At 40.9% G+C, this 26742-nt stretch overlaps 2 protein-coding genes across 2 annotated transcripts in view; both read left to right on the top strand.

The window, feature by feature from the left end:
- Positions 1-3812: 3812 nt before the first annotated feature.
- Positions 3813-5794, top strand: znhit2 (zinc finger, HIT-type containing 2). The gene has a single exon (XM_084735898.1). The coding sequence runs from the start codon at positions 3876-3878 to the stop codon at positions 5580-5582; it is 1707 nt and encodes a 568-aa protein (XP_084592024.1). The 5' UTR covers positions 3813-3875; the 3' UTR covers positions 5583-5794.
- Positions 5795-6822: 1028 nt separating this feature from the next.
- lrpprc (leucine-rich pentatricopeptide repeat containing) overlaps positions 6823-26742 on the top strand; it is a 70659-nt gene continuing 50739 nt past the window's right edge. Inside the window, exons 1-16 of the mRNA XM_084735409.1 lie at positions 6823-7045; positions 7835-8037; positions 8255-8377; positions 9262-9383; positions 9598-9656; positions 9765-9851; positions 9946-10072; positions 10322-10466; positions 10623-10780; positions 11498-11603; positions 11997-12104; positions 20062-20180; positions 20303-20393; positions 21555-21624; positions 24881-24908; positions 26108-26165. Of these exons, the coding sequence (XP_084591535.1) occupies positions 6840-7045; positions 7835-8037; positions 8255-8377; positions 9262-9383; positions 9598-9656; positions 9765-9851; positions 9946-10072; positions 10322-10466; positions 10623-10780; positions 11498-11603; positions 11997-12104; positions 20062-20180; positions 20303-20393; positions 21555-21624; positions 24881-24908; positions 26108-26165 (1810 nt within the window). The 5' untranslated portion in view covers positions 6823-6839. The remainder of the gene's footprint in view (positions 7046-7834; positions 8038-8254; positions 8378-9261; positions 9384-9597; positions 9657-9764; positions 9852-9945; positions 10073-10321; positions 10467-10622; positions 10781-11497; positions 11604-11996; positions 12105-20061; positions 20181-20302; positions 20394-21554; positions 21625-24880; positions 24909-26107; positions 26166-26742) is intronic.

Below are 26742 nucleotides of genomic sequence, written 5' to 3'. Positions count from 1 at the left end.
GTAATATAAGCCCCACCCTCAGTATTTAAACAAACTCTGAGGCCCAGCTATAGCAAAACAGTACAGAATATCAACAATCTGGAAAAGAAAAAAAGTGTAGGAGTAGCAGAAAACAGATTAAAACTAAATTCAAGTTGCCAGAAAATCAGTGTAGATGCAGATAGGTGTGGCAGCCAAAATGTCGGCCACCATCTTCTTCTCTATATATCTATAATATTAACTAAACTATATAGCTATTTAAATCAGAACCAAAGAGTCATTCATGAGTCAGTTCACTAAACAGCCCTTGTCCATCCTCCCTGTTGGAAATGAACAAATAACCTACTGATTGTCGTACATGTTGCATTTTAATCAAGTGTGGAGAAGGAAAAACTTCCATGTCAATCAGTCAAAGTGACACACTTGCTTCTGGCTGCTCTCATAGACACACAGAGAGAGAGACTTCTTTTTGGGTGCCCTATAATGCCAAATCCTTTTGAGCTGACAGATGACAGAACAGCTAACCCCAACATAAGTCCACTCTCTTTTACTGCAAACACACACACACACATCCTGGTGGTGTACAGTAGACAGTTCCAGACAGGCCAGCGCTGGACATGCCCAAAAGGCAGAGCCTGTTCTCTGTCACCTATCAGCTGGTGGCAGACAGTGGTGTGTGTGTGTGTGTGTGTGTGTGTGTGTGTGTGTGTGTGTGTGTGTGTGTGTGTGTGTGTGTGTGTGTGTTTGTATGAGTGTATTTTAGTCTGTTTTTACTGTGTATTTTTACATTTTCTTGCACTCCAGTCCTGTTTTTAAGTCTGAAAATGTTCATCACTCACTGACATGAGTACATAAGAGCTTGGGCAGATCTCCACATACACTGTACTAAGACCATGATAAGATCTTCCTTTGTCAAACTAATATTAATAAATCAAATCTTCCTCCTGGTCTGCCTATTAACTCGTCCTGACACCACTGGGCGTGTGTTTGTGTATAGAGATGACAAATGTGTGATAATGAAGGATTTATAAAAAGCTATATGTGTAATTAAAATCTGGACAATTAATAATAGTATTAAGAAATTATATCCATGCAAATGGATATCGATGTAGGTCATAAGAAGGAAGGAAGCACTTCATGCCTCGGATGGCTGGTCTGACAGGTGCTGTTTAGTGAGGCTGTTTTTTTTTTCCAAGGTTGTCTGCATCGCTTTATATCAAGCAAGATTTCCTGGATCTTGTTGTCTTTTGGCTATGAATGTAAGTTTTTGACTGTCGCACTGGCACATCCTGGTGTATTAGTAGGTAGTGCATATACCAGTTCTTTTCAAATAGGCATCCATACAGTCTGCCAGGGGGTCCTTGAAAAGTTTTCAGATTTGTTCATTTAAATGATCATGATATGTAAAAAGATAACTGATTCAAGTTCAATGAATAGTTTTAAATCTGAAATACCAAACAGATCACATTCTAATCTAACGATCTATAACTCTTAATAAACATACAGCTTTGGAAAAAAATTAAGAGACCACTTCAAAATTTTTTCCGATCCTCATCATCTCTACATGTATGGCAGACATTCATTTTCACTGCCTGTTGAAGTCTGTGTCTGAGAGAACAGACTTTAATATATATTTTTTGATATATTTTTTATTATTTAAATAAGTTATTAATTTATAAAGCAGGCTAAATTAAGCTTATAAAACATTAAAAGTAGGCTACATATAAAAGAAATCTATATACATTTAAAAGCCCTCATCAAACAGTTAAAACTAAGGTCCTGCCTCTCACTCCACTTGGGGTGGCCAGTTAGATTTTAGGGGTGGCCAGCGCCACCCAGAAAGAAATGGATCATTTGAAGTGGTCTCTTCATTTTTTCCCAAGCTAAACCGTCCTCACACTGGTCACCCACATGACACTCATTACTATTGGAAATCAGCTCTATCTATATTTCTGTTGTGTTGTTCCCTCACAAGTAGAAGTGTGAAAAAACAGGCTACGTCAAATTATTTCAAGAGACATACACAAAGGGATCCCTGGTATATTTTCTATTTTGTAAGAAATCCTTGACTAAAATGAGAACCTCTGACCTACACCACATTACTTCCGCTGGCCAAATTCCCACTGACTGTTACATATATATCATATCCATCTTTCATGTCTATTTTTATACTTTAAGCCAAAAGCCAAAATACCAAACTTGTGTCTACACTCATGCAAAGATGACCAAAAGCTTTTGAAAGCCTTTGATATTCTGCATTACCTCATATCATCGGTCTAACAGTCGGTAGTAAGCTTGTGGATTCAGTGTTGGGGGTACTAACATGTCACAGGACATGCCAGGGAAGAATAAAGGAGACACGAGGAGGCAGCAGTCTACCCAGGACGGCTGGCACGGCAGCCAGGGGCGGGGCCAAGACAGCATGGCACACGTCAACCTCATACCCCCCTCCTCCTCCCCCTTTCCCCACAGGCTCTGACAGGCGGCACGGGAACCCCTCGGCCCAGTGAGGGGTGGACGGCCATCTGACAACTCCCCACCTGCATGACCTTTACCATGCTTGACCCCCTGCAGGAGACAATCACCTCATAGCAAACAGCCCCACGGGAGATGTAGACACACAGCACAGCCAGGAAGACACACAAACAGAGAGACACACATTATGCACACACAGATTGACAGGAAGTTAGATGGAGGGACAGTTAGTCAGACATGCGTACAAGTAATCCAATTCAGGCCACTGCTTTCCAACAAGGGATAAGAGGGGCTCTAGCTTAAATTACATCACAACTTTTCATTATAACAACAGTTTGTTCAATCATTTAGTTGCCAAGATGGTCTAAGGATAAGTTCAGTTTTGAATCAAGCTCTTCAGCTTTGTGGGCAGTGCCATGGCAGACCATTGACCCTAAGTTGTGCTCTTTTCATTTGGATTATCCTGTTTTCGATTGGTTGATTATTAGCCAAAGGAAAGTTTTTTTTTAGATTCAGCAGATAAATCATCTTTGTAGAAAAGTACCCTAAAAAATAGACAACATCATATCAAGATATCAGGAAATCATGATTTATTTTTGCCCAATCATTTAATTTTCAACAAAATATTGTTGTGTGAAGAAAAAAGTTCCCATTTTCCCATTTTTTTTTTCAAATGACATGGACTGTCACATTTTCTATATTATTGGGGAATTCTATGTTTATTCCTGACCTTGGAAGCAGAAGTTGGCAAAACAATTTCACCTCACTTCAGTTTTGATCTCCGACTTTAATGCAAACAACAAGTCTTCAGAATTTTTTTCAATATTTGCTGATGCAGATCACGTGATATAATGATAAAAACAATAATAAATAATAAAAACAAATAATAAAATGCTGTTGTTCTTGTTGTTATCTTTTCTCAACTCTGACACCCGCCATCATGATGATGATGATGATGATGATGATGATGATTATTATTATTATTATTATTATTAACGGTGGTGCAGTACTACTAGTAACAGGCAACTGGTAGCAGGAGGGAAAAACAGCTGCTTTTTAGGTCGCTGATACGTCATCAAAACGCGACGTGGCGGCTTCATTTAGAAAACAAACGTGAAACGTTTCTGTTGGAGAAAAAATGTTGGAAAGTAAGTACAGTTTGTTCATTAAGATATTACCGCTGACCAAAGCTTGTTATAGTGACATTGAACGTTGCGTACATAACCTACTTGACGATCTTTAAATCGCTTAAAGCGGTTTACGGATGTAACGCTACGTAAAGCTAACGTTAGCACCCTAAACTGTCAAATCAACTTTTAGACAGAAACGCAACTACATTCATACAACTAACATGATTTTTATTTGTTAAATTTTCAGGTTTCCTCTTTTGAACATCGTGCTTTGATCCAGTTCAGCCATTAATGAATCCAGTAATTAGACGGAGACTTCCTCCGTCTGTGAGGAGTCTGCTGACAGACATCGGTCCAAAGGAGGAGTGGACGGACACGGAGCCCGACACAGTGAGCAGAGATGGGATCCTGCTCCCGTCCAGAGGAGCTGCTGCTGGTCAGCAGGAGCTCTTCACACCAGCAGTGACACAGAAGGAAGACGCTACAGTGGATGGTAGTAACTCCAGAAGGAGTGCAGTCTGCATGCTTTGTAAACGTAAGCCCTGCTGTTACACCTGCCCTCGCTGTAACCTGCAGTACTGTGGCTTAGCTTGCTACCAGAGCCCAGATCACTCTGTGTGCTCTGAGGAGTTTTACAAGGAATCTGTTCTGCTGGAGATGAAGAGTATGGGGAAAACAGAAAGTGAAGGGAGGAAGAAGATGCAAGAGGTTCTTGTGGGACTCAGACAAAAGGCGTCAAGGACGGACGGGGGGATGGAAAGTCTGTTAAAAGAAGTGGGTATTGTGTCAGATGACACAGACGAAGGAGAAGGAGACTCAGCAGAGAAAGTGCAGGTTGTGGAGCTCCTGTCCAGGTTAGCAGAGCTTCAACAGTCTGGAGAGGGTAGTGAAACTGAAATTGAGGCTATTTTGAGAAAACTGGAAGAGATCGGAGGAGAAGAGCTCCTGCATGGAGATGGAGATAACGCTGAAAGTCGAGAAGGGGAGCTGGACTTGGCTGATTGCTTCTCGGAACTGGATATTGACAAACTTTCAGAGGACAAGCTGTGGGGACTTCTCAGCAGTAAAGAGACGGAGACGTTCATGGGTCTGATGAAGGGTGGAGCTCTTGGTGGGCTGGTTCCTCTGTGGAAGCCATGGTGGGAGGAACATGAGGAGGGAGGGAGCACTCTGGTGGAAGTGCTTGAGGAGGAAGTGAGCAAACTGGAGAGAGAAAAGTCAAAAAAGGACGTCAAGACATCAGAAGAAGTAGTTCAGAGTCAGGACACTTCAGCTACAAAGTCAAAAAAGATTAAAGGAGGTAAAAGAAAGGAAGCCAGCAAGGGGAAAGGAAATTTAACAATTCCCAGTATCCCTCCAATTTCTGCAAAAATACCAAAATTTAGCTCCTTGTGTGCAAATCCATCTCCCCTGGTATGCTATGGTTTAGTCAATGCCCTTTATGGCTACACCTTCACCCTGTGCCTGTACAACAACGACACTGATTCACTTTTGTTTGAGTTCTGTGACATGATTCTTGCTCTGTCTGAGGTACTGAACTCAAACAGGGTGTTCAGTTCTGTCCAAGAGGCCTTAGACTGCGGAGAAACTCACATTTTGGATGGAGGATACCTCGACAAGGAGGATCCTCTTGCCCCAGCCCGGGCGGTGGAGGCCGTGGCTCACATCATGACCGGCAGAGACAGAAAGGATGCTTCAGGATACTGCCTGGCAGCCTTGAGCCAGCTCCGCTCTGTGCTCTCCCAGGCCAGAACTGCCCTGTCTAAAGAGGGAGAGGAAGGGGCGAGGAGACAGAAGTACTTCCTGGCAAGCAAGAAGTGTGAATTCTTTCAAGCCTGGACACTGGACAATACACACCGGATTCGTACACTTGCTATTGAGTTGTGGAACGAATATAGCAGAAGAGAGGGTGTGAGGACCAGCATGGAGAAAGCAAAGACTGTAGTTGAGGAGAACTTGAGGAAAGGGAAGAGCAAGTTAATTGAAGAACTGAGTTAATGATGTGAATATGTTTTGAACATATTGGTGTTTGTAAAAGTTCATGATGTAATAAAAATATCTGAAAACTTAAGTTATCTCCACTTACTGTGAAATTCAACCACTCAAAGTTCATTACTGCTTTGTTCTTGTAATATACCATTTAACACTGTTCAGGATGAACCTAGATATAAATCTAGATTAATATTGTTATTGCTCAGAATAAACAGTTGCCACCACAAAATATAAGCAGACATCACTTATTTATTTTTTGTTTACTTATTGGACTTATTAAACATTTAACAAGCAAAAACAAACTAGAGCAGGAGTCAGCAACCTGTAACCCTTTTGCCCCTCTTCAGTGGGCCCATGTGGCTTTGACAAAAATTATATGGAAATGAATACATTTATTTATTTTTAACATTTTGTCATTGTTGTAGCCCTAAAGTGAACCTTACATTCTCCAAAATGTAAACATGTAATAAAAAGAAGTTTTAATATTAACCACAATGTCAGTCAGTCTGTATCTTTGGCTCAGCGCCTTTTCCTCTAAATTTTGACGGTAGTTAGTTTTGAGTCTCCTAAGACAAGCAATGGATGCCAAATCAGAAAAAAAGAAGAAAGAAAAGTCTCAAGAGGAAAATGGAGGCTTTAATAGATGTAGTACCAGACAGACTTTTTGGCCAGAAATGCTTGAGAGTAAAGGTTACAGACCCTTGAAATAGACTATAAGATTATGAAAAGCAAGAATAGTAAATCAGATAAAAATTGAGACATAGCAGTATCTATTCATGTATGTTATGTATGTTTTTGTATTTTTCTTGTACCTGGTAGAGTGGTCATAACATTAAAAGTTGTAAGACTCAGGTATCTAACTATTCATAGAAGAATAGTATGTCAGAAAGAAGACTTGACTCAAGGCCCACTTATTAGCATCTTTCTTTTTAAATACATCTCATAAGTTTCCTCAGCGAGGCAAGGAGAGATATTTCCTTTTCCATTCCACCTGGCAACTGTGTAAAACTCTAAACTTTCTATGTCATGTCATAAATCTAATTGTTTTAATTACTGAAGTGATCCTTTCAGTTTTGTATGTACATGATATATTACATATTTTGACATTGCAAAGATGATTTTATCTAGAATGTACCAAAGTTACAATAGACCTGCCAGAACTTTTTCACAACATTATACTCATCATGCCACATTGTGTCAAGTGACACTCTCACGTTGAGTCGGTGGTCTCGCGGTGTTTCTTTGGCAGGTCACGTGGTGCGGATGCCCTTCCACTGTGCGACAGAAAACATGGCTGCGCTCTTGAGATCAGCGCGGTTGCTCAAGTTTTCGCCTTCGGGCTTGCTTCAGATCACAGGGACCAAAAGAAACGGACCGCCATTCAGCCGGCTGTACAGCGGCGCTCTGAGCGGCAGCAGGACCGGAGTCTGTTCGCGACAAACGAGCCGTGTGTCGGAAAATGCGTCCAGGTATCACGCAGCCTGTTAGCCCGGTGTAGCTGAGATCCACGCGAGAGCGTGAAGCAGAGATGTCATTCAGGGTCAATGACAGCCAGAGACACACAGTTGTTCACATGAATATGATCTGCAGGACTGAATGTTATTATTATGTTAGAATAGGTTTTCTAAAGTGTAAATAGTCAGCTGTTAGTCAGAGGCTAAACATGGCTCCCGTTTTACACAAGGTGATGATCAGACGTTGTGTAATCATCATGTTCACATCATGTTGATTCACAATTAAGACTTTTACAGAAACTGAATTCATTATGAGAATTAACTGTTAGCAGTCAGTGTTGTTATCATGTGTTTGTTGTTATGCCTTTTAAAATTAGCTCATCAACATGCTAGCTTGTAGCAAAAGGCCCATTACAGGAGACCATCTATGTTGTCGTGCTGCTGCTAATCTGATTCAGTTGAGCTGTTGTCAAGTTTGGCATTTAGCATCTTATCATGAAGTGCTATTGAAACTCCTCAAGACCTCAAATTATATTATTCTTATATATAAGGATGATGGATACTAGTCATCTGCAGGTCCTTTATCTCTCAAGGTCATAGCTCTTGACAAAACTACAACCAGCCTCTGAGCACCTACAGATGTATCTGTGTTACTGCTTCATCCACGTGTATTATTGTGCATTCAGCACGTCCTCTTCAGAAGAGCCATGTGTATCTGACTGTGCTTCACTTGTATCCTCCCTTCTCCCCTCTTGGAATGATCATATTCTCTGTTCTTCTAATTTAATGTCTAATCCCCTACAGTCGTGTGTGGCCGTATGCAGCAGGGTGTGTGCGTAGCTATGCTGTGGCCACAGAGCAGAAGGATGAAACCAGCGTTGGGGTGCGGTCCAAGCAGGCACAGGAGTTTGACTGGGCTCTGACCAAGCTGGACAGCTCTGTGAGGAGGACTGGTCGCATCACCAAGACGCTGCTGCTCCGCATCTTCCATGACATCTGCAGGACAGGTAGGCTGACAGAGCCGTGATCAGGCAGCTCTGACATAGGGTGTCAGATGAAGATAGAGACAACCGAGTCATCTCATTAACATGAGCAGCATAAAGCCATAATATACACTGAACTGAAGATGCTTTATGTTTTTTCTTAATAGACCAAGTGACTCTTTTCTATTCTTTCTTTCTTTCTCTACATCCGCACTCACCTTCTGTTCTTATCTGTTTGCAGGTTATCCCAGTGGTAACCAAGCCTTGTTGCTGCTGCGTAGCTGTGGGTCCCTGTTGCCGGAGGTACCTCTGGCAGAGCGCACTGAGCTGGCACACCGTGTGTGGGAGAAGCTGCAGGAGTTGGGTAAGAGCAGCACCAAAGGCAACAAACTAGCCATCTTATTCCTTAAAAAAAAGTACTATCTTGCTGTTTGCTGCTGCTGAACTAAAAGTATTTAATCATGATTTAGTGCTGCACAATTAATCAAATATTAATCCCTCAATTCCCTCAATTAAATGGACTAGACTGACTGCAGTATTGACACTTAAAATGCATGCTCCACTTACAGAAAACTCTGCTGTGTATTAAACCAGGTGCTTCCTAAAGTAACATTTTAATTAAAAGCCACCCTGCAGTGGCAGCCTCTGTAAAATGTCCTGGATGTCGTGTCTGCAGTCCAGACTAGAAAAGTAATATACAATAGACAAGAGACTTGCAAAATGAAAATCAAATGAAGACCAAATCATAACCAAAGAGTGTATGAGAGTTGTGTCTGTGCCACAAAGTAACGCAACTTAATTGTTGAACTGTCTGAAAAAACATCATAAACCAGGCCAAGAAGAATAATGTCACGAACTTTGCCTCAGTGAACCCACATCCCTGTCCACTGTCAACTTAAACATCTGTAATAACATGGAAGTGACAGAAGTGCTCTGATTGTTTGAATATCTAAATAAATCCAAATATTTTGTCTCTAAAAACAATGAATAATTGTGATCTCAATATTGAAAAAAAAATAATTATAATTTTACAAATTACTGTTCCTCATAGAGGAGTGTTTAATACATAGTATTAGCCTGGAACTGGTGACTGTATAGAATCATGATGTGCTTGATCTTATGTTGCATTACAAGATTTATGATAATTTATTTAGCAGTAGTTTTAGACAGTATTAAAGTTTTTGTATCCTGGTGTGTTGTAGGTGTGATTTATGTTGATGTAAAAGATTTGCACATTGTTCTCCCCAGGTGCTCAGTATGATGTGAGTCACTACAACGCCTTGCTGAAGGTTTACCTTCAGAATGAGTTCAAGTTCTCACCAACTGACTTCCTGGCCAAGATGGAAGCAGCCAACATCCAGCCCAACAGAGTAAGCACTGCAGTGCAGGTTACAAACACATGGTTAGATTTCTGTTTGCTTGAACTCATTAACCTCAACAGCACCAAGGAAACAGAAACATGAAGACTTTGGCTCATATACATAGTCTAATGCAGTTGATTATACAAGCTGATTTGTTACATCCTTGTAAAAAGTAGCTCCTCTCTGATCCACACACCTGATTTCCTTTTATTTCTGTGCACAGGTCACCTATCAGAGACTCATTGCAGCCTACTGCCAAAATGGAGATATTGAGGGAGCCAGGTGAGGAGACTGTCCCTCTCAGGAACCAACCAAAAAGTCCATGTTAAATTATGCCTTTGGATTTACCTGTTTTTCTGCTCATTTGAAATTTCTTCTCTGCTTCCTCAGCACCATATTGGGTTTCATGAAGGGCAAAGATTTACCCATCACCGAGGCTGTCTTCAACTCCCTAGTGACAGGCCACGCTCGTTCAGGGTGAGCGTCGCTGCTTTTGTTCTTATAGCGTGCAGTGTTTACTGGCGTGCAATGAGTGTTTATCAGATATTTTAAACCATCTGTCAATGTGCAGGGACATCGAGAGTGCTAAGAACATCCTGACTGTGATGAAGGGAGCAGGAATCGAACCAGGTCCAGACACTTATGTATCACTGCTTAATGCCTACGCTGAAAAAGGCGATCTGGACAGTCTGAAACAGGTGTGTGTGTGTTTATTTAGTTGTTCATCAAGATGATGCTGATGCACATTTTTTACATATGCAAGTTGTTACTTATGATTGGTCGTCTTTTTAATTACTCATACTTACGTCATCACCAAATCATTTCCTTCTTCCTCTTCTCGATTTTTCATTTCCCTTCCTGCCTGTTTTTTTTTCCTGCCTTTAAAATTCACTCTCTCCTGCTTCTCTTCATCCTCTCTGTCTCCCTCCTTCTCCTCTCTCTGTCAGACTCTGGAGGCAGCAGAGACTGCAGACTGCAGTCTGATGGACAGGGACTTCATGCAGGTCATGTTCACTATGGCCAAGGCCGGACACCAGCAGCACGTCCCAGCGATGGTTGAGCGCTTGAGGCACGAGAGGGGTTATATTCCAGGTGCACATGCTCACAGAACGCCTCATGTTTTTTTGCATCACCATCATCTTTAGTAGCTAATGTAGTGTCAGTAAACAGATGTAGGCACTCTGCTCAGCATATTATACTGAGTTTTGTGATACTGAGCAGAATCCGAATTTGTTCTTCTTCTCATAGATGCCATGAACTTGTGCCTGAGCCTCATCACGCAGGGCCTGGACGACACAGCTTTCCACATCCTGAAGACTTTCCCCACCCTGCAGTCTGAAACCCTCAGCGCTGACTCCCCCAACCTGGGCAACTTCTTCCTCAGACACTGTGTCAGCATGGACACGGTACGTGGACAGACACATTCCATTGTCTCCCTCACCTGGGCTTAATACATAGGTTCAAAAACTGAATTCTACAGTATTTAAACATAGGGAATGCTTTAGCAATACTGGGGATGTTCATGGGTTATTTATATTGTTAAATTATTCCAATAATGAAATTATAACTAATAAATATCAGCTGTAACGATATCTAATTTGACAGATCGTGTCAAAGCATTTTATTAGATTTTCTTGGGCAAAAAGCTCTTTAAAAGCTTAAGTATGTTTGATATTTCTTTTTTTATATTAATATTTTTGTGTGCTTTACTAGAAAAACTGAATGAACATTTGAAGAGTCAGCAGTCGTCTTTCTTTTTGTTGTCATAGTGATGTCAGTCACATTTGGTCATAGCTATGGAATATTTAATCACCCATCTTTGCTCACTACATCTTAGCCTTTTTCCCCTCAGCTATGCATCATCTACAGGTTATATGAACTTCTGTTTGTTACCTAAAATACAAAGATTTTAAATTATTAGTTACCTCAACAGTATCGGCCATGACAAGCAGATAATTATCGGTACTGGCTTTAAAATATCTGTATTGTGCATCCCTAGTTTAAAGTGTCAATGTTTGGCTGTTAGTTAATTTTAATTTTAAGACCATAGTTGCAGAGTAGGTGTTGAGTTTTAATTTCAATGTTTAAACTTAACTTTTGATTTATTTGTGTGTGCACCACAGCCACTGGAGAAGATGGGCCTCTATTGCAAAGAGCTCCAGGAGTCAAATATGCATACTGCACCACTCAGCTTCACTCTGTCCTGTGCTCTGGAGGCCAGGAAAACCGGTAGAGCACATACTGTCATTTACATGCATTTACAGATATTTTTTGTCCACTAGGACAGAGATGTGTCCTTTGTGCCTTTTTTTTAAGTATGATAGTATTAGGTACTTATCCATAGTCAGTTTATTAAACTACAGAAGATGATGGTTGGCACATCCCCAGTTTGGAGAAGCAGCAGGAGAACTGTGGAGGAAGCTAAGCAGTGTACTGCTGTGGACAGAGTGGCTAAAATACATTTTGCTATCCACTCTTGTCTGTGGACTAACACTATGGATAAGTACTTCATACAGCCCACTTAAAAAAACAAAACAAAAACAGAACTATCCCTTAAAGGGATTAAGATGATTATTTATTTGAATTATTTCTTTGAATTTATTTCAATTGTATGTCTTGCAGGTTTGTCTTTGGAGCTGATGAAGATGATGAAGGAGCAGGACTTACCCATAAGACCTCACTACTTCTGGCCCCTCCTCACTCAGCATGTGAAAGACAGCAACACAGCTGGTACGTTTACACACAAACACATATGCATCACAGCCTTTTCATTTTTATCTAGGCTTAATTCCAATTTTTGAGGATAATTTCCACATGGCCGCTTCTTTTTGGACCTTTGTTAAATAGCTGTTAATTGTTTAGATGTCAGCAGTTAGCACCAAACGTGTTTTTCTTTTTGACACACTCCCTAGAAACAGTGATTCCTTTGAGATTTTTTCATTTTTGTGTAAAATTACATTTTTCATATAAATATTCCCCAAATTTCCCAAGAAAAGTCTCCTGCTTGCATAGTGTGGTTAAAAAGAAACAAAACCAAAAACACTTTTTTACTTATTCAGGTTTTGAATGAATACATTCATTTATACTTCTATGCAGTTCTTAAGTTATCAGTTTAAGCTTGTAGCTTTAGAGAGACAAGTTGATTTTGAAGTTGAACATGGTGAGCTGTCATGAGAAACTAGTTGGATCCTGAAGCCACTCCAGCCTCATGTGAACAATCTTGTGTATGTGAGAACTTAATGGGTGCTATAGAGCTCCAAGAAGGGAAAAAAAATAGAAAACATTTCTATACCAGCTGTTTGTGCATCCAATCTGAAATGGAGAGGGTTTTTTTGGTGGGCAAGATAGTTGTAGTTCATGGGCATGTGTGTTATTTTTGTGGTGTACAGGGGATTATGACTTCCTCGGTCCTCTGTACCGGAAAGAGCTTTTAAAGGAGTGTTTCCCTCAAATATTAATGCCCCACAGAGTGATTCAACTGGGACAGGTTTCACTGGGCTGGGGCAGTCAAGGGCAAAGAGGTCTGATCCCTGCGTGAGAGAGTTGGAACAGGAAGAGATGAAACAACACATATATGCTGCACACTTAAGCACAAACACACACATACGGGTCTCTCTGGAGGGCTCTAGGAATAGATCATAAAGTTTAGAGGAGGTTCTAACTTCTCATGTTAGCCACTTTGGACGGACGTGCTCTGGACCAAAAAGACACCCTGACTTTGAGAGAGAGCGCTCAAACATGAATGTCATGGTATTTATTCTCATCTTCAAGTTCTGCCCTCTTGCGGCCTCCTGGGTGCTCGTCTGCAGGACGCTTTCACTACAGTAATCAATCGTGTTTTTATTCTTTTACTGAGTATTTTACTTCAGCTTTTTTCAGTTCATGGACCTCTTAGCTAATGGAGTGATGGAGCAGGTAGTATTGCAGAGGTTTTCTGGGTGGGAGGCAGGCCTCCTCATTAGGGTGCCAAGCTGTTTTGGGGAGGCTTAGTGAATGGAAATGAATAAATATTATATTTATACATTAGTTATCAAACATGATCACATAGAATAGTCTAAATGTGTGTGAGATAGTTCAGTTTTTAGCTTTGGTGAATTTTACTGTCTTTTTTTTCCCCCACCTTCCCAGAGTCACATCACATAATCACATAGTCATGATCCTATAGGCATTCAATACCCCCCGACATTAACTCTGAGAACCCTTGATTAGTCATGGACCCCCCCCCCCCCCAAAGAAGATCCAGGCAGTGAAGCTGTGTCCCCAAGTACAGATTACAGTTAAATAATAGTTAGACATTTATTACCTTAGATACCAGTGTCTAACTAACAAAAATATTTTGGCCATTAGGGATTAAGTCTGTCTCATCTTAGAAGAAAGCCTGGTATTTTGTTATTTCCTGTACAATCTGACTGCTGCTGTGATAACCAGTGCTGTATCATCTGAAGTTGCTGGTGCACAGTGTTTAAGGATGGCTGGTCTGACCTTTGCCCCATGGCAGGGGGCACCTAAGGTTCCTTGTTTGGGGCACAGGAGGGTCAGTAGCCTGAAGAATCTCCCTTGACACATGCATACATGAATGCACATGCAGGCCTGAGGCAGAGGGGTCAGAGGTCATTTTGCTCCAGTTAAACCAAACTTCAGCCGTGTTCTCCAAAATCTTCCTCTGTCCCTTTTTCATCAAAAACTGTCGTTCAAACAAAACTTCCCAGCAGACAGATGAACCCTGGACAATCTTCATACACCACACTCTCTTGCAAATAGGCGATTTATGAGCCATATTTTGAATAGATAACTTAAAGGCATAGTTGAATTCTTGGAGAATCTGAATTAAAGGTTTAAAACACACAATAACACCAACAAATTTAAGTAAATTTACTGATTTTTCCAATGGAGTCTGGTAGCTTTGGAGAGAGCAATATTTGGCTTAAATAACAGTGGTTTCTTGCCATAAAAATAAAGGCAAGATGGTGAAAATATTCACAAAATAGCATAAATATAGCTAAACTGATATTCTTTTAGCTATGTTTTGCTGCTAACCCTGTCCATGGCAGTTCATTGTTTGTCCTCCTATACCAGTACTCCTGCTGCTTGTCCAAACTGGGGGGGTGTTAACCGCCAGGCTGAAAAGCCGCTTTAACTAAAATTGTACATTTGAAGCCTCTTTTACCTCTGACACTCAAAAATAAGACGTGCACTTATTTGCATCTGTAAACACACCCAGCAGTGATGTCACAGGCCCAGGGAGTACACCTCTGCATCACTGCAGCAAGGTGTGAAGTTAAACCTCTGGCAGAGAGGAAAAACAAGATTTTCTCGTAGTCCTAAATTATTATTTAATATGTGTCTCTACCTCTTTTTTAAAACTGAAAGTTCAGCCATCTTTGGTATTAAACCACACAAACACTTTTTAAATAGTGAGAGCAAAGTTCACATACATGTCAGGCAGATAATCATTCTTCTGTTTTCATTTAGTCAGAGGCTGGACACAGAACAGTGCTGGCAGTCCTGTCTAGTTGGACACTTGTCCAACAGTCACTGGGAAATTGGTACTGATGTCTTACAGTTTGTCTTCTCTCTTTGCCGTTTGAGACAGTTTAATGGCTGTAGAATATTTCAGTCTGCTGAAAGAAAAGGGTTTTTTTCCTCTGTTGTTCTAGTCAGTGATGAGCTTGTGGGGGAATCGTCTCAGTGACAGATAGCCAGCGTTTGGAGACTTGTCATAATTCACAACTCATTAAGAACGTACCCTGTCAGATGTGTTCAGTGGCGGCTTGGCTTTTAAGTGCTTTATTTATGCTGAGCTCTAGCTCTCTCTTTGGGGTTTTTTAGAGCGATTAATAAATGATGTATTTTACCCCTGTCAGCTAATTGACAGCATTTGAGCTGGCAGGGAGGAGAAACTGGTTAGACCGGCACGGGGACGTTGCAGATTGACTTCTCTGTGCGGTCCAGACAGATTCTCAGTTTGATGGTGAGATGCTTCAGCGCACGGCATGGCAGCGTGAAGAAGAAGACGAGACATGAGTTAAAACCACACACACTTGACATATGCTATTACTTAGATCCTCTGACCACGCAGACACATCAGACAGCTTCCATTTAGAGGGAAGGAAGGAAGGAAAGTGGAGAAACTTCTCTTTCGTTCAAACACTCACTCCTTTCCGATGGTGTTAGCCTTAACCCTCATGAATGATGCAGCCTCTTTTTCCCCTCTCACTCCCTCCTTCTCACATGCTCATTGGCTGTAGGAGGTGTGCGCGCGTCCACATTTGTGAGGGCGGGGGGGGTGCTTTCGGGGGGCAGTGCAGGTGATGTGACTGATGCGGAGTGACTTGATTTCATGTAAATGCAAGTGCTCTGAGGGAATTCACTTTGGATTACGCGCCCCACTGTGCACGGCCCATGAAATATTAAGCGCCGTGTCACTTTTTGTCCACAGGTGTCACTAGCGGGCAGAGGGGCTGGAGCCATAGAATGGGAGGAGAGCATCGGGGGAGGGATGGAGGAGAGGAAAGGGGGGGGAGAAAAAAAAAAAATCCTTTTGCCTTTTGATGAGGTGTGGATTTGGCGGGTTTAGAGGAAGCATATGCTGGCCCATACTTCCCCACCTGCCGCCAGCTAGTCACCGCTTGTCAGTCCTGGCGACGCAGCACACTCTTATCACTTCTGACATGGCGGAGCAAGAAAAAGAGGGAGGGAGAGGGAGGGGAAAGTGCAGCGGAAGGGAGTGTTTCTTGCCCGATGTGTTTTGGGTGATGAGAGATGTAAAACCTCCCTTGTTTAGTCTGCTTTCCTTCCTGCCTGCCCCCTCCTCCACCTGACTCTATTTATGTGACCTCATCCTCAACCCTTTCACTCTTTCTTTAATGCAGCCATATCTGTCAAATAGAGTGGCCTGCATTAAAGAAGCACTCCGTAATGCAGTCGTCCATGAACTCTTATTCAAGCATCAGCTAGAGTTAATTGGTGGGACAAGAGCTAAGCATCACCTTGATTAAAAAAGAAGCGAGTGAGGTTGAAATTGCAGCTTTTCATGGATCATATAGTGGAAGTGTTCTTGTACTCTCTCCTGTTTCCGAACAACAAGCCATCCCTGCCTCGCAGCGAACAAAGTCTAAGCGAACAAAGTCTACCTTTAGAGAGTCATAGACACGGCGAGATGGAGGGACAGATGGTGTCGGAGGAGAAAGAAAAGGAGAAGTGACAGGTACTCATGTCCAAGGACGGGAGGGGATGACAGCGACCGGTTCACTCCACTCCTCTTTTCCTCTCTTTCCTCCATCCTCTCTTCTCGTCTGTGACAGTTAACCTGCAGACATGAATCTGATGATGATATCTTGTGACCACTGCCATGCTTAACTCACTACTTTGATACTTCTTGCCCTGGATGGTATGTCAGGCTTTATGCTGACCAACATGGAGAGGCCTCCACTCATCTCAGTTCTCCTCTGCGCCCAATCTTTATTTAAATTGTTCAGACAGGGGAGAAGATGGCAAAAAAGGGTTACTCACATATCAGGGTTATAGAGTGAGAAGTAAGAGACCTAGAGGAAGAACATTATAAATGGCAAGACATAATATCACATATATTTTGTATTGTAGCTTCACAGATTTTCTGATTTATTCTCAACTTTTTATTTATCCTCTCTGCTCTCCTGCACAGACATGCATTCAATCTTTGCTTTCTAGCTCACTTCAGAAGAAAATCCAGAAAGGAAACTCACCTACTTGCAGTGGAAAAATAGTCAATCGACTGTTTTTAGTTGGTTTACTCCTGCATATACATGTTAATATTGGTGTAAAAACAGTATTGTAGTCCAGAACATAAGCTCTTTTGAAAGCACAGTGTTTCAGTTTTGCACTTTGGTTTTTGTAAGGATTAAACAACGTGGATGTGTGACCTTTAGAGTTGTTGCTATTTCCCCCTTTTTCTAGTCTTTGTGCTAAACTAACTGGCATATTTACCATACAGATGGAGCTAGGCAAGTATAAATCAAACTTTTTTTTTTTTTTGATAAAACTTGCACTAAAATAATACCACTCACAGGCAAACTGATGGCATTTCTTAAAAGCCTGACTTATTACTGCTTAGCTAAGATGTGCAGTGATTTTGCATCAAGGCTGTTAGTAAAAGTAGTGAAAACTTCGCACAAACAACCTGGGGTTCAAAGGGTTAAAAGCTCCTGTTCACAGACCTGACTTGCAAAAAAAACCAACAACACACAAATACGCTTATTGGATGACCAAAAAGTGCTGATGAGCACGAAAGCTCACGGGCGGAAGCCAGAAAGCGCGCGTGAGAGAAAGAAGGCCTGGTTTATGCATTTCTACCGGCAGCTCTCCATTCACTTGTTTTCTGTCTGTGAGGCTCAGCGTGAAATTGATTATGGATTATTCAGGAGGAAAGCAGGTGCTCCCTCTCTTCTTTCATAAAAAAAGGCTGGGTGAAAGCGATTAGGGGGTAAGAATGGAAGAGCGGACGGCAGGGCGGATGGATCCTCCATTGAGAAGAAAGAGGAAGATCGCCTGTTTACTTTTTCTTGAAAGCAGGGTAGATGGATAGTGAGAGGGGCGGATGTATGAGTGATATGGACGGAGGGGAAAGCTGGATGGATGGAGTGGTTCAGGTAGCCTTACCTGGGATAATGCAGCCCCAGCCGCGGGTTTTAATGGCGTATAAAAGCCCGGGACTCATCTTTTATTCAGTGTACGAGAGAGACTGCCAGGTGAACACATACATCCCAGGAGGATTTAGAAATACAGAGCTGTATATATGTGTGTGTGTGTGTGTTTCTCAACCTGAGTTGAGAGTAAATACACACAGCATCTTGAGGTGTGTCAACTCAAGGAAGCACTTTAGGGTAGTTTGCTGAAGTCCGCATGGGAACAAGGTGTATTGGTGCAATGGATGCAGTCATATATAGCATGGATGCACCTAAAACCGCATAGCAACACCCACTGAGAATGAATACACACGTAGAGAGTGTGTGCCCTCATTTAGGCCCATGTCCTTTGTGGGCACGCTCCCAGACATATGCAAAGTGCTGCAGTGCCTCCTTCATCCACACTAACAAACACACAGCCTCTCGCGGGCACATTGAGAGTGCGTGAGTGGCTGCTCCATATGCATGTGGCTGTTTTGGCCTCTTTCCCCGGGGCGGGACCTCGGGGCTCCGCTGCAGAGCAGGGCAATGGTGCAAGAGTCCACTTCAGGCCGAGTGCGTGTTTATGTACACGTATCCTCCAGTTGAAGGTAGAGAGGGGAGCAGCCATTAGCATTTTGTCGATGGAGGGTGTCTGAGTGTGTTAGGGTGGGGGTGCCTGACATTTTAACTGGAAGGGTGAGACAAAGTGTGTGCCAGCTCATTTCTTAGACCCATATTTAAACAGTGCTCACAGAGCTCCAGGCCTCTACGTGAGAGTGAATGGAGGAAAGAGAATGTATCTGCAAAAATCCATCATGTGATTGAATTAAAACAGTCAAACAAATAGATTGTTTGCCCAAACTGTTGTTTTCCTAAAACTTTGGAATGCACATATAAGAAAATAATGTGTACTCAAATGTTTTTCCCAAAAAACAAAGCCTAGACTTTGACAAAAATAATCCCTCTCAGTCATCACCCACGACCCAGCAGAAGTGTTAAGTGGCGACTGCATCCATAAAGACCCTGCCCTCTGTACTTTCTTATTTTTTAATTATTTTACTGTGTGACGTTCTGTGAATTGGACTCGACAATCAACTGTCTGGTGTGTTCAATAGCAAACTGACAAATCCTTCTTATTCTACCTTTAATCTGTCACTCCACAAACACTGACATAATCAACTTCTTGACATAAAGATGATCTGAAATAAAATGTGGAAACAGTTAGTTTGATGATTGAGAAGTTGGTTGACTTAAATGATTAAACAGCGATTTAAATTGGTGCTTAATTTTCCTTCATTTATTAAGTACAAATGCCAAACCTGCACTTAGAATTTGTCCTGTTTTATATTATAGTAAATGGAACTGGGCCTGACCAATAGAGGACCTTTGGTGCTGATATTGATATTAGGGAGTAAAATAAATACCGATATCAATAAATCAGCCGATATTGTAATAATCCCTCAAATGTGTTTATACATTTACACACTTGTGACACAGATATGTGATGGAGGCAGGGTATTTTACAACAATATACTTTATTGTCCAAAATGGCATCAGGTCACCGAAACAGTAAACTTTTACTGGTATTTTCAATAGTTATAAATGACTAAAAATAAAGAAAAAACTTGCAAACTGAAGAATATATTAAACAACATATATACACTGATACTGATAGGTAAACTGACATAGCTGTGATAGGCCTTATCATCCAATAATAGCAGCAAAACAATATATCTGTCTGGCTCTAAAATAGAATACTTTTTTGGTGTTTGACTATCTCGTGTGTGTTTTTGTTCTTTTTTTTTTTCAGACAAAAAATGTAATTGATTAGCCAGAAAAAAAAACCCGACATATTAATCTATGGTAAAGATAATTGTTTTTCTCTTTTTTTGTTTGATTGATTTTTTTATTTTGGCTGTTGACGCAAATTTCATGAATATTCCTAAGTTTCTCTATTGCTATAAAAGAGCAAGCCTGACCCAGTCCAACTTGTGTTTTTAAGAACAAAAAGTTGACATTAATTGATTGTGTGTGTTTTATAGGTGTGGTTGAGGTAGTGAAGGGCATGCAGGAGCTCGGCGTGTCCCCTGATGTCGAGACTTTATCCATCTACATCCTCCCTGTCTTCCCCAATATGGACACAGCTCGACAGGCCCTCAAGGTAATCAATGAATCTGTGTCTGTGTGTGTGTGTGTGTGTGTGTGTGTGTGTATTTACATGTGGCTGCTGGTGTGCATTATTATAAAGTTTTTGCTGATCTTAAGATGCTTTTCTCTGTTCAGGACGCAGGTGTATCTTTGGAGTCAGAGGACTTCTTGTGTTCAGAGGTCCGTACGGTGGCTATTAACAACCTGACTGAACTCTACACCCTATGTAAGCACACACACACACACACACACACACACACACACACACACACCATTGAAGCTCTACTGCATCTTGAGCACCCATCATCATAAAAATCGCTGCTTCGCCTGCGGGCTAATTGGACCAGCGTTAACACACACACACACACACACACACACACACACACACACACACACACACACGTTTGCCCACTTACTCCTCTGTGCTCATCAGGCCTTTTAAGAGATTAGTCTGTGTGAATATGTAAAGAGCGAGAACGAGAGGCGCCTCCACTGGCGGAGGGATGGGATAGAGAAGGCTGTTACATAATGGATGATTCTTCCTGTTTTCTGTCTTTCATCTCGTTTTAGTCTCAAACATCCACCACTTGTTTTCACATATGTTGCTCTGTTTTCTCTTTGTGTTTCAAATAGAATTCTCCCCCATCATGTGACAAAAGTTTTCAGCATTTCAAATATTTCCAAACATTTCCTTTCTCCTTTCAGCTTCTTAGATTTTAAGAATTGTCTGCATTTCTTGTGTTTTATATTTTTGGAAATCAAATGCTTTTGGGCTTTTTGACACACAAATCAAATAACGTCAAGGCATCCTGGGCATTAGAAACTGGTGATGGGCATTTTTCACCATTTTATAGATTCTCACCTCTGCCTCTCACACTCAGTCCAAGTTAGAGCTGCAACAATTAGTCAATTAATCAATTAGTTTTCAGCTATTAAATTAGTTGCCAACTATTTTGATGATGAATAAATTGTTTTGAGTAATTTTATGGGAAAAAATGTCCAAATTATCTGATTTCAGCTTCTCAAATATAGTATTTTCTGGTTTCTTTTGTCCTCTGTGACATTAAACTGAATATCTTTAAGATGTGGACAAAACAAGACATTTGAGGATGTTTCAACATTTTCAACATTTCTCTTTATTTTCTGACATATTATGGACCAAACAACTAGTTGATTAATTGAGAAAATAAACTTCAGTTTAATTTAGAATGAAAATAATGGCTAGTTGTAGCCCAAATCCAAATAGTAAATGTGCAATAATTGATAATGAGAATACTTGTAGGCCTGGAAATCTTGTTCACTCTATTTTTCAGAGTGACAAGTTGTTGCTGTCTTTTGTCTTTCTTTCTCTTTCATCACTTGTCTGTGTTTTTTCTCTATTTTCCAGTGTCGAGTCCCTCCTTCCCCTCTTTGGACATGAACATTTTCCGTGGCAGCCTCATCCTGGGCTTCAGAAAGTGAGTCAATTAGCTGGTTGTCTGTTTATGTCTTCATGTGTTTGCCATCATTTCATATTCCATATTTCTCCATATTTTGCTCCTCAACTCCTGGCCGGCGTTTTAGGGAGGCCTGTAGCACTATGGAGGTCACTGCAGCATATGCTCTCACTATGACATGTGCAGCCTATCACACCATCTCCAGCGTGTGTGTGGGCAGCTGCAGGGAAAAACACTCCATCAAACACACACACAGACATGGGTGCCTCATGCATATGGAGGCTGTCATCCCACAGCTCTTACCCCAAAGCACCGTGGGAGATATGCAAATTAGCAGATGCCCACCACTGCCCCTCATACCCAGACCCTCGTACTGATCTCTCCCTCTCACGCACGCACACATGCACGCGCGCGCACACACACGGTTAGCTTTAGAACCAGGGTGTGACCTGTGGGCTTTTGTTGAAGGGGTGTTTATGAATATTTACAGTTTAACACCACACGAACACACACACACACACACACACACTCAAAAACACCCTGGCCCCCGAGCCAAGCTGGAGGTGAGTCAAAGAGAAAAGCGCTAACTTGTCTGCAGGGACCAAAGTTATTTCTAAAAAGCCAGAATTCGCTCAGTTGATCTTAACTTTTCAGCCAATGCACTCTTTGTTGCAGTCTATGTGTTAATTAACTCAGTGGATGTAGATAATTTGATCAATCTAATGGATAAAATAAAGATAATGTGGCCTCTTCTCAGGAATGCATGTATCCTTTTGAGAACTGGTTAGTCTCATCTTTTTTTTTTAAGGTTATAAAATCATTGTTATCATTCTCAGTAGAGATACAATTTAATATTGGTATCAGGACCTGATATTGACACAAGACTTTTGTGTGACATCTGGTTTGGTCTGCAGTCTAAATTCCACAATGTGATGTGTTTGCCGTGTGTTTTCTATTCAAATTATTGTGAAATGCGTTAGCCACCTCGCTCATGGTGCAACAAATACCAACACAAAAATGACCTGACATAAACCACCATAAACGCAAACACATTACAAACACATTACAGACACCAGCAAATCATTACATTTGCCTTTTGGAACATAAAATAGAAAACTCTTAGAAATGCATCATGGGATAGTTATGCAAATGAGGACCATCTCTCAGCTAGTCAGGTGCACACATGATTGTCACAAGCCCTACAGCAACAGTGGTTAAAGGAAACCATTACACAAGTCACATTACACAAACTTCACAAGCTTTCCAGACCTAAACCCTGAACTAAAAAAAATGGATTGCTACATCTCTAGGTCTTAGCGGCATAGTTTTATACTTTTCAAGGAAATCGGGGTAACAGCAGATTCACAGTTACAACAGCAGAGTTTTTTGGCTTGTCATCTGTGCGTGTGTCTTTTCAGATAAAACTCAGTGTATCCACTAATTGTTTGTTCGTCTTTTTTCTGTGCGAATCGGCTTTCTCCTCCATTTGCTTTGCTCTCATTGCATTAACATGCTCATACACACACCTACACACTCTTCTGACTGTTAGGTTGCCTGACAGGGTCATAATTGGGCTTGTCACTTGGGGAGAGTGTGTGTGAGAGTGTGTGTGTGTGAGTGAGCGCCGTGTCATTGCAATGCGGGAACTGCCCCTGTCAAAGACAAGGTCAGGGGATAATTTAATCATTAAAGACCTCTTCTTCTCTCCTCTCCTCTCATCTCTCATCTCCCCCTCTCTCCTCCTCTCCACCAACTAGCTGACAACGCCAGAAATGTCACCCGTTGTCATCATTTAGCCTCTGTGTGTGTGTGCGTGTGTGTGTGTGTGTGAGTGAGTGTCTTTCGTGGTTTCCCAGGCTTTTGTACTGCCGTCTCTACTCTCTTGTACTGCGGGATTGAGAGTGTCAAACAGAAAATTCTGTCTTAACGTGTTTTATTATACTTCACTGTCAATTCAGTTACTATGGCAACACGACACTGTCATTATTCTGGTTATTTTTGAATCAAATCCCAGATGAAGTGTGTAATGAGTTGGATATTCCAGATTAGAGAAGAATTGGGAAAATTTTATGGAAATAGATAAAATTAGAGCCTGACTGATATCATCAGCCAGCTATTGGCCTATCACAGCTATATCGGTTTATATTGATATCAGCATGTGTGACGTCTGATACGCTCCAATATTCGGGATGCACAATAAATCTTGGTGCTGATAAATTATCAGTGAACATCGACCTCTCCAGCTCTATCCGTCTAAATCTACCTGAATATATTTGGCAATAAATGTCATATTTGACAGATTATGTCAAAGCATCTAAATTGAATTCTGAGGCAAAATAAAAGCCAAAGTATGTTTGTAAAGTTTTTTTTTTGGTGAACTTGTGTACATAAATGTGAAGTTCTTTTTAAAATAGAAACACATGAACTTACCAATTACCTTATCGGTATCGGCTATGAGAAGCAGGTAATTATTGTTAAAAACAATCATCTGAAAAAAAATTCATATCATGCATCCCCACCTGATAAGAAAACTTTTTTTAACACAGAACATAATGCAGATTGTTTTTAATTTGAAGCTTTATTGGCAGCTTTTTATGTATATTCAATCCTATTAATAATTCAAGTTTAATATATATACAGTATATTATGTTCTATTTGTATTTTTTTATTTAGCCTATAGTTATTTCTAATTAATAAAAATAGCAGTGGAAGTTTACCGTTGTGGTGACCTGATTTTGAACAATGAAGTTTGTGTTAAACTGTAAAATATTCTGCCTCTATTACATATCATTGTCACCAGTGTTTTAGAGCCACATTTGAGGGGTAATAGTATAATTTATGCATAAATAATTTGCTCCCTAATATAGGTAAAAAAATCCAATAGTAGTCAGACTCTAGATAAAATAGATTTGAAAAAAATATATATATTTTTACAGATTTAACACAATATTAACATCCTATGTCTACCTCATGCTTTTATCTACAGCACCTTGAAATAAGTGCCACGGCAGATCAAATTTAAATTGCTTGTTCACCATCAGAACAAACAATACAAACATTTATGAGAAAAGAGTTTTCTCAGGAGTCATGCATTAGTGCAAACAGCTGAGAAAGACACAGGAGAAGTGAATAAATCCATGTTTGGAGTGTGTGTGGTGGAGGTGCTTCTGTAAGAGATGCACATTAGCCCTGACATGTTGGGAGTGTGTTGACCCACTGGTGGTGTACTGCATGTGTGACTGACTGCTCATGTCTTGTCCTCTACTGCCCCCTGCAGGTCTGATGACGTGGAGAGCATGGTGAAGGTAAGACGGGAATGAGCCCATACTGACTCTGTTCAGAGTTCAGAGTATTTATATACTGTATATATGTATCTATATACCAATGGAGGGAAACAGGATTTCTCATTTGGCAAACAGTTAGGCAGCTGAAAACAATCCAGGAAAAAGACCTTAAATGTTAGAAGAGAAGATTTGATGAAAACAATCATTAAAGTTCAAACTCAGCTCTGATTTTTTTTAAGGCATTAAGTGAATCTTCAGCTGTCTACATGACAGCTTATTACTCACAACATAATGACTGTGATAACCAGTTTACTCACCATCTGTTTCATACCGAGTCACATTTAGGAAGAATATACAATATGACAAATGCCATCTGCTGCCTTTTATGCAAATCTCCTCATGGCACACTGAGCATATAAATAAAGAAATGTTTAGGATGGATATGTGGCCTGAGGCAATTTTAGGCAAGATGGTTTGCCGATATAAAAACACACAAGTCATTCATATACATTAAAATCTTAATGAATAAATACAAATAAACTCTTAATTTAAACCTCTAATTAGTGAATAAAACAGTAGCCTCCTGCAATCCATAAATGGATAGAAATGGTTCAGGAAATATAATAATATGGAGTAACTGGCTTTTTCTTCTAAGACCTGCTACTAAAAATGGAAAAAAAAAAAAAAAGTCTTATTCTGTATATACTTACTTTGAGGAATTTCTTCCTATTTTCTTCTGTACCGACGAATGAGTGAGACACATCAAAGTCAGAGATCATGAGGACTTTTTAACATTTCAGAGAACAATGGACACAAATAACCCACAAATCTTGATACTGCAGTGTAACCCAGCTTCATCTCATTTTTATTTCACATGATGACCCTGTCTGATGTCCCCTTGTCTGTCTGTTGTTTTTGTCAAAAAGAAAATAAAAATAAAGTTAGAAAAGAAATTAAGTGCTACAAAACATTGCAGTACAACATCTGACTGTTGTGTTTTTGTCATAAAATATCAAAACTAAAGTTAAAAAAATAACCCTCTACAAACTATTAAAGAAAAATGGGGGAAACAGTCAAAGGACACAAGAGTTGATGTAAAAAGGATCAATATGAAGCAATTTCCCTTCACACCTTGTCTGTGGTGATGATGTTCTTTCTCATTCCTGCTGTGTGTGTGCATGCGTGTGTTTGTTTGTCTAATTTGTTCGTCTTAATTTCAGATTACTGAGCTCTTGTACAAAGATGAGCGCTTCTCCAAAGGAGGCTCCAAACCGGCTGGTAAGTAAATATTTATACACACCGTTACCACCAGCAGGTTGGACATCCGTACCTGACAGTGTTCTTGCATGCGAGACGTGTGTTAGTATGTAGGTGAGAAAGTGAAGGGAGGATGCCTGTGTGTGTGTGTGTGCGTGCATCAGCGTGTATCATGTATCAAACGTGCAGACTGCAGTCTCTGTCTTACTCACGTTCCAACTATAATTCTGATGAAAGAAAACCGCCCTGTGTGTGTTTGTGCGTGTGCATGCGCTTTCAGTCTCAGTAGCAGAATACTGCTGACCGGCCCACTTCACGTCATGAAGCCTGTGTGTGTTAATGTCCAGGTGTGTGTGTGTGTATGTGTCAGTGTGTGAGTGAAAGACCTGCTCTCTCCGTCTGAGGAAATAGAGCCTGGCTGCTGACACAGTGCTGAGTCGTTAAAAGTGTGTGTGTGTGTGTGTGCGTGTGTGTGTGTGTCTTTGGTCTGGCTGTGTGTGTGTGGAGCGTTAATGTCGCTCCATGTCAGTGTGTGTGTCACTGAGAGTCCCCAGTGCTGGAACTGTTGTGTGTGCTGGTGGGAGCGATGGAGACTGTT

The sequence above is a fragment of the Lutjanus erythropterus genome, chromosome 14 (assembly GCF_056507025.1).
Source record: "Lutjanus erythropterus isolate fLutEry1 chromosome 14, fLutEry1.hap2, whole genome shotgun sequence".
Taxonomy (NCBI): domain Eukaryota; kingdom Metazoa; phylum Chordata; class Actinopteri; order Lutjaniformes; family Lutjanidae; genus Lutjanus; species Lutjanus erythropterus.
The sequence above is the reverse complement of the archived record's forward strand: the minus strand, read 5'-3'. Positions and strand labels throughout refer to the sequence as shown.

Bases quoted from the DNA above. Each gene is read 5' to 3' on its own strand.
- znhit2 (XM_084735898.1), top strand. From the start codon at position 3,876: ATGAATCCAGTAATTAGACGGAGACTTCCTCCGTCTGTGAGGAGTCTG.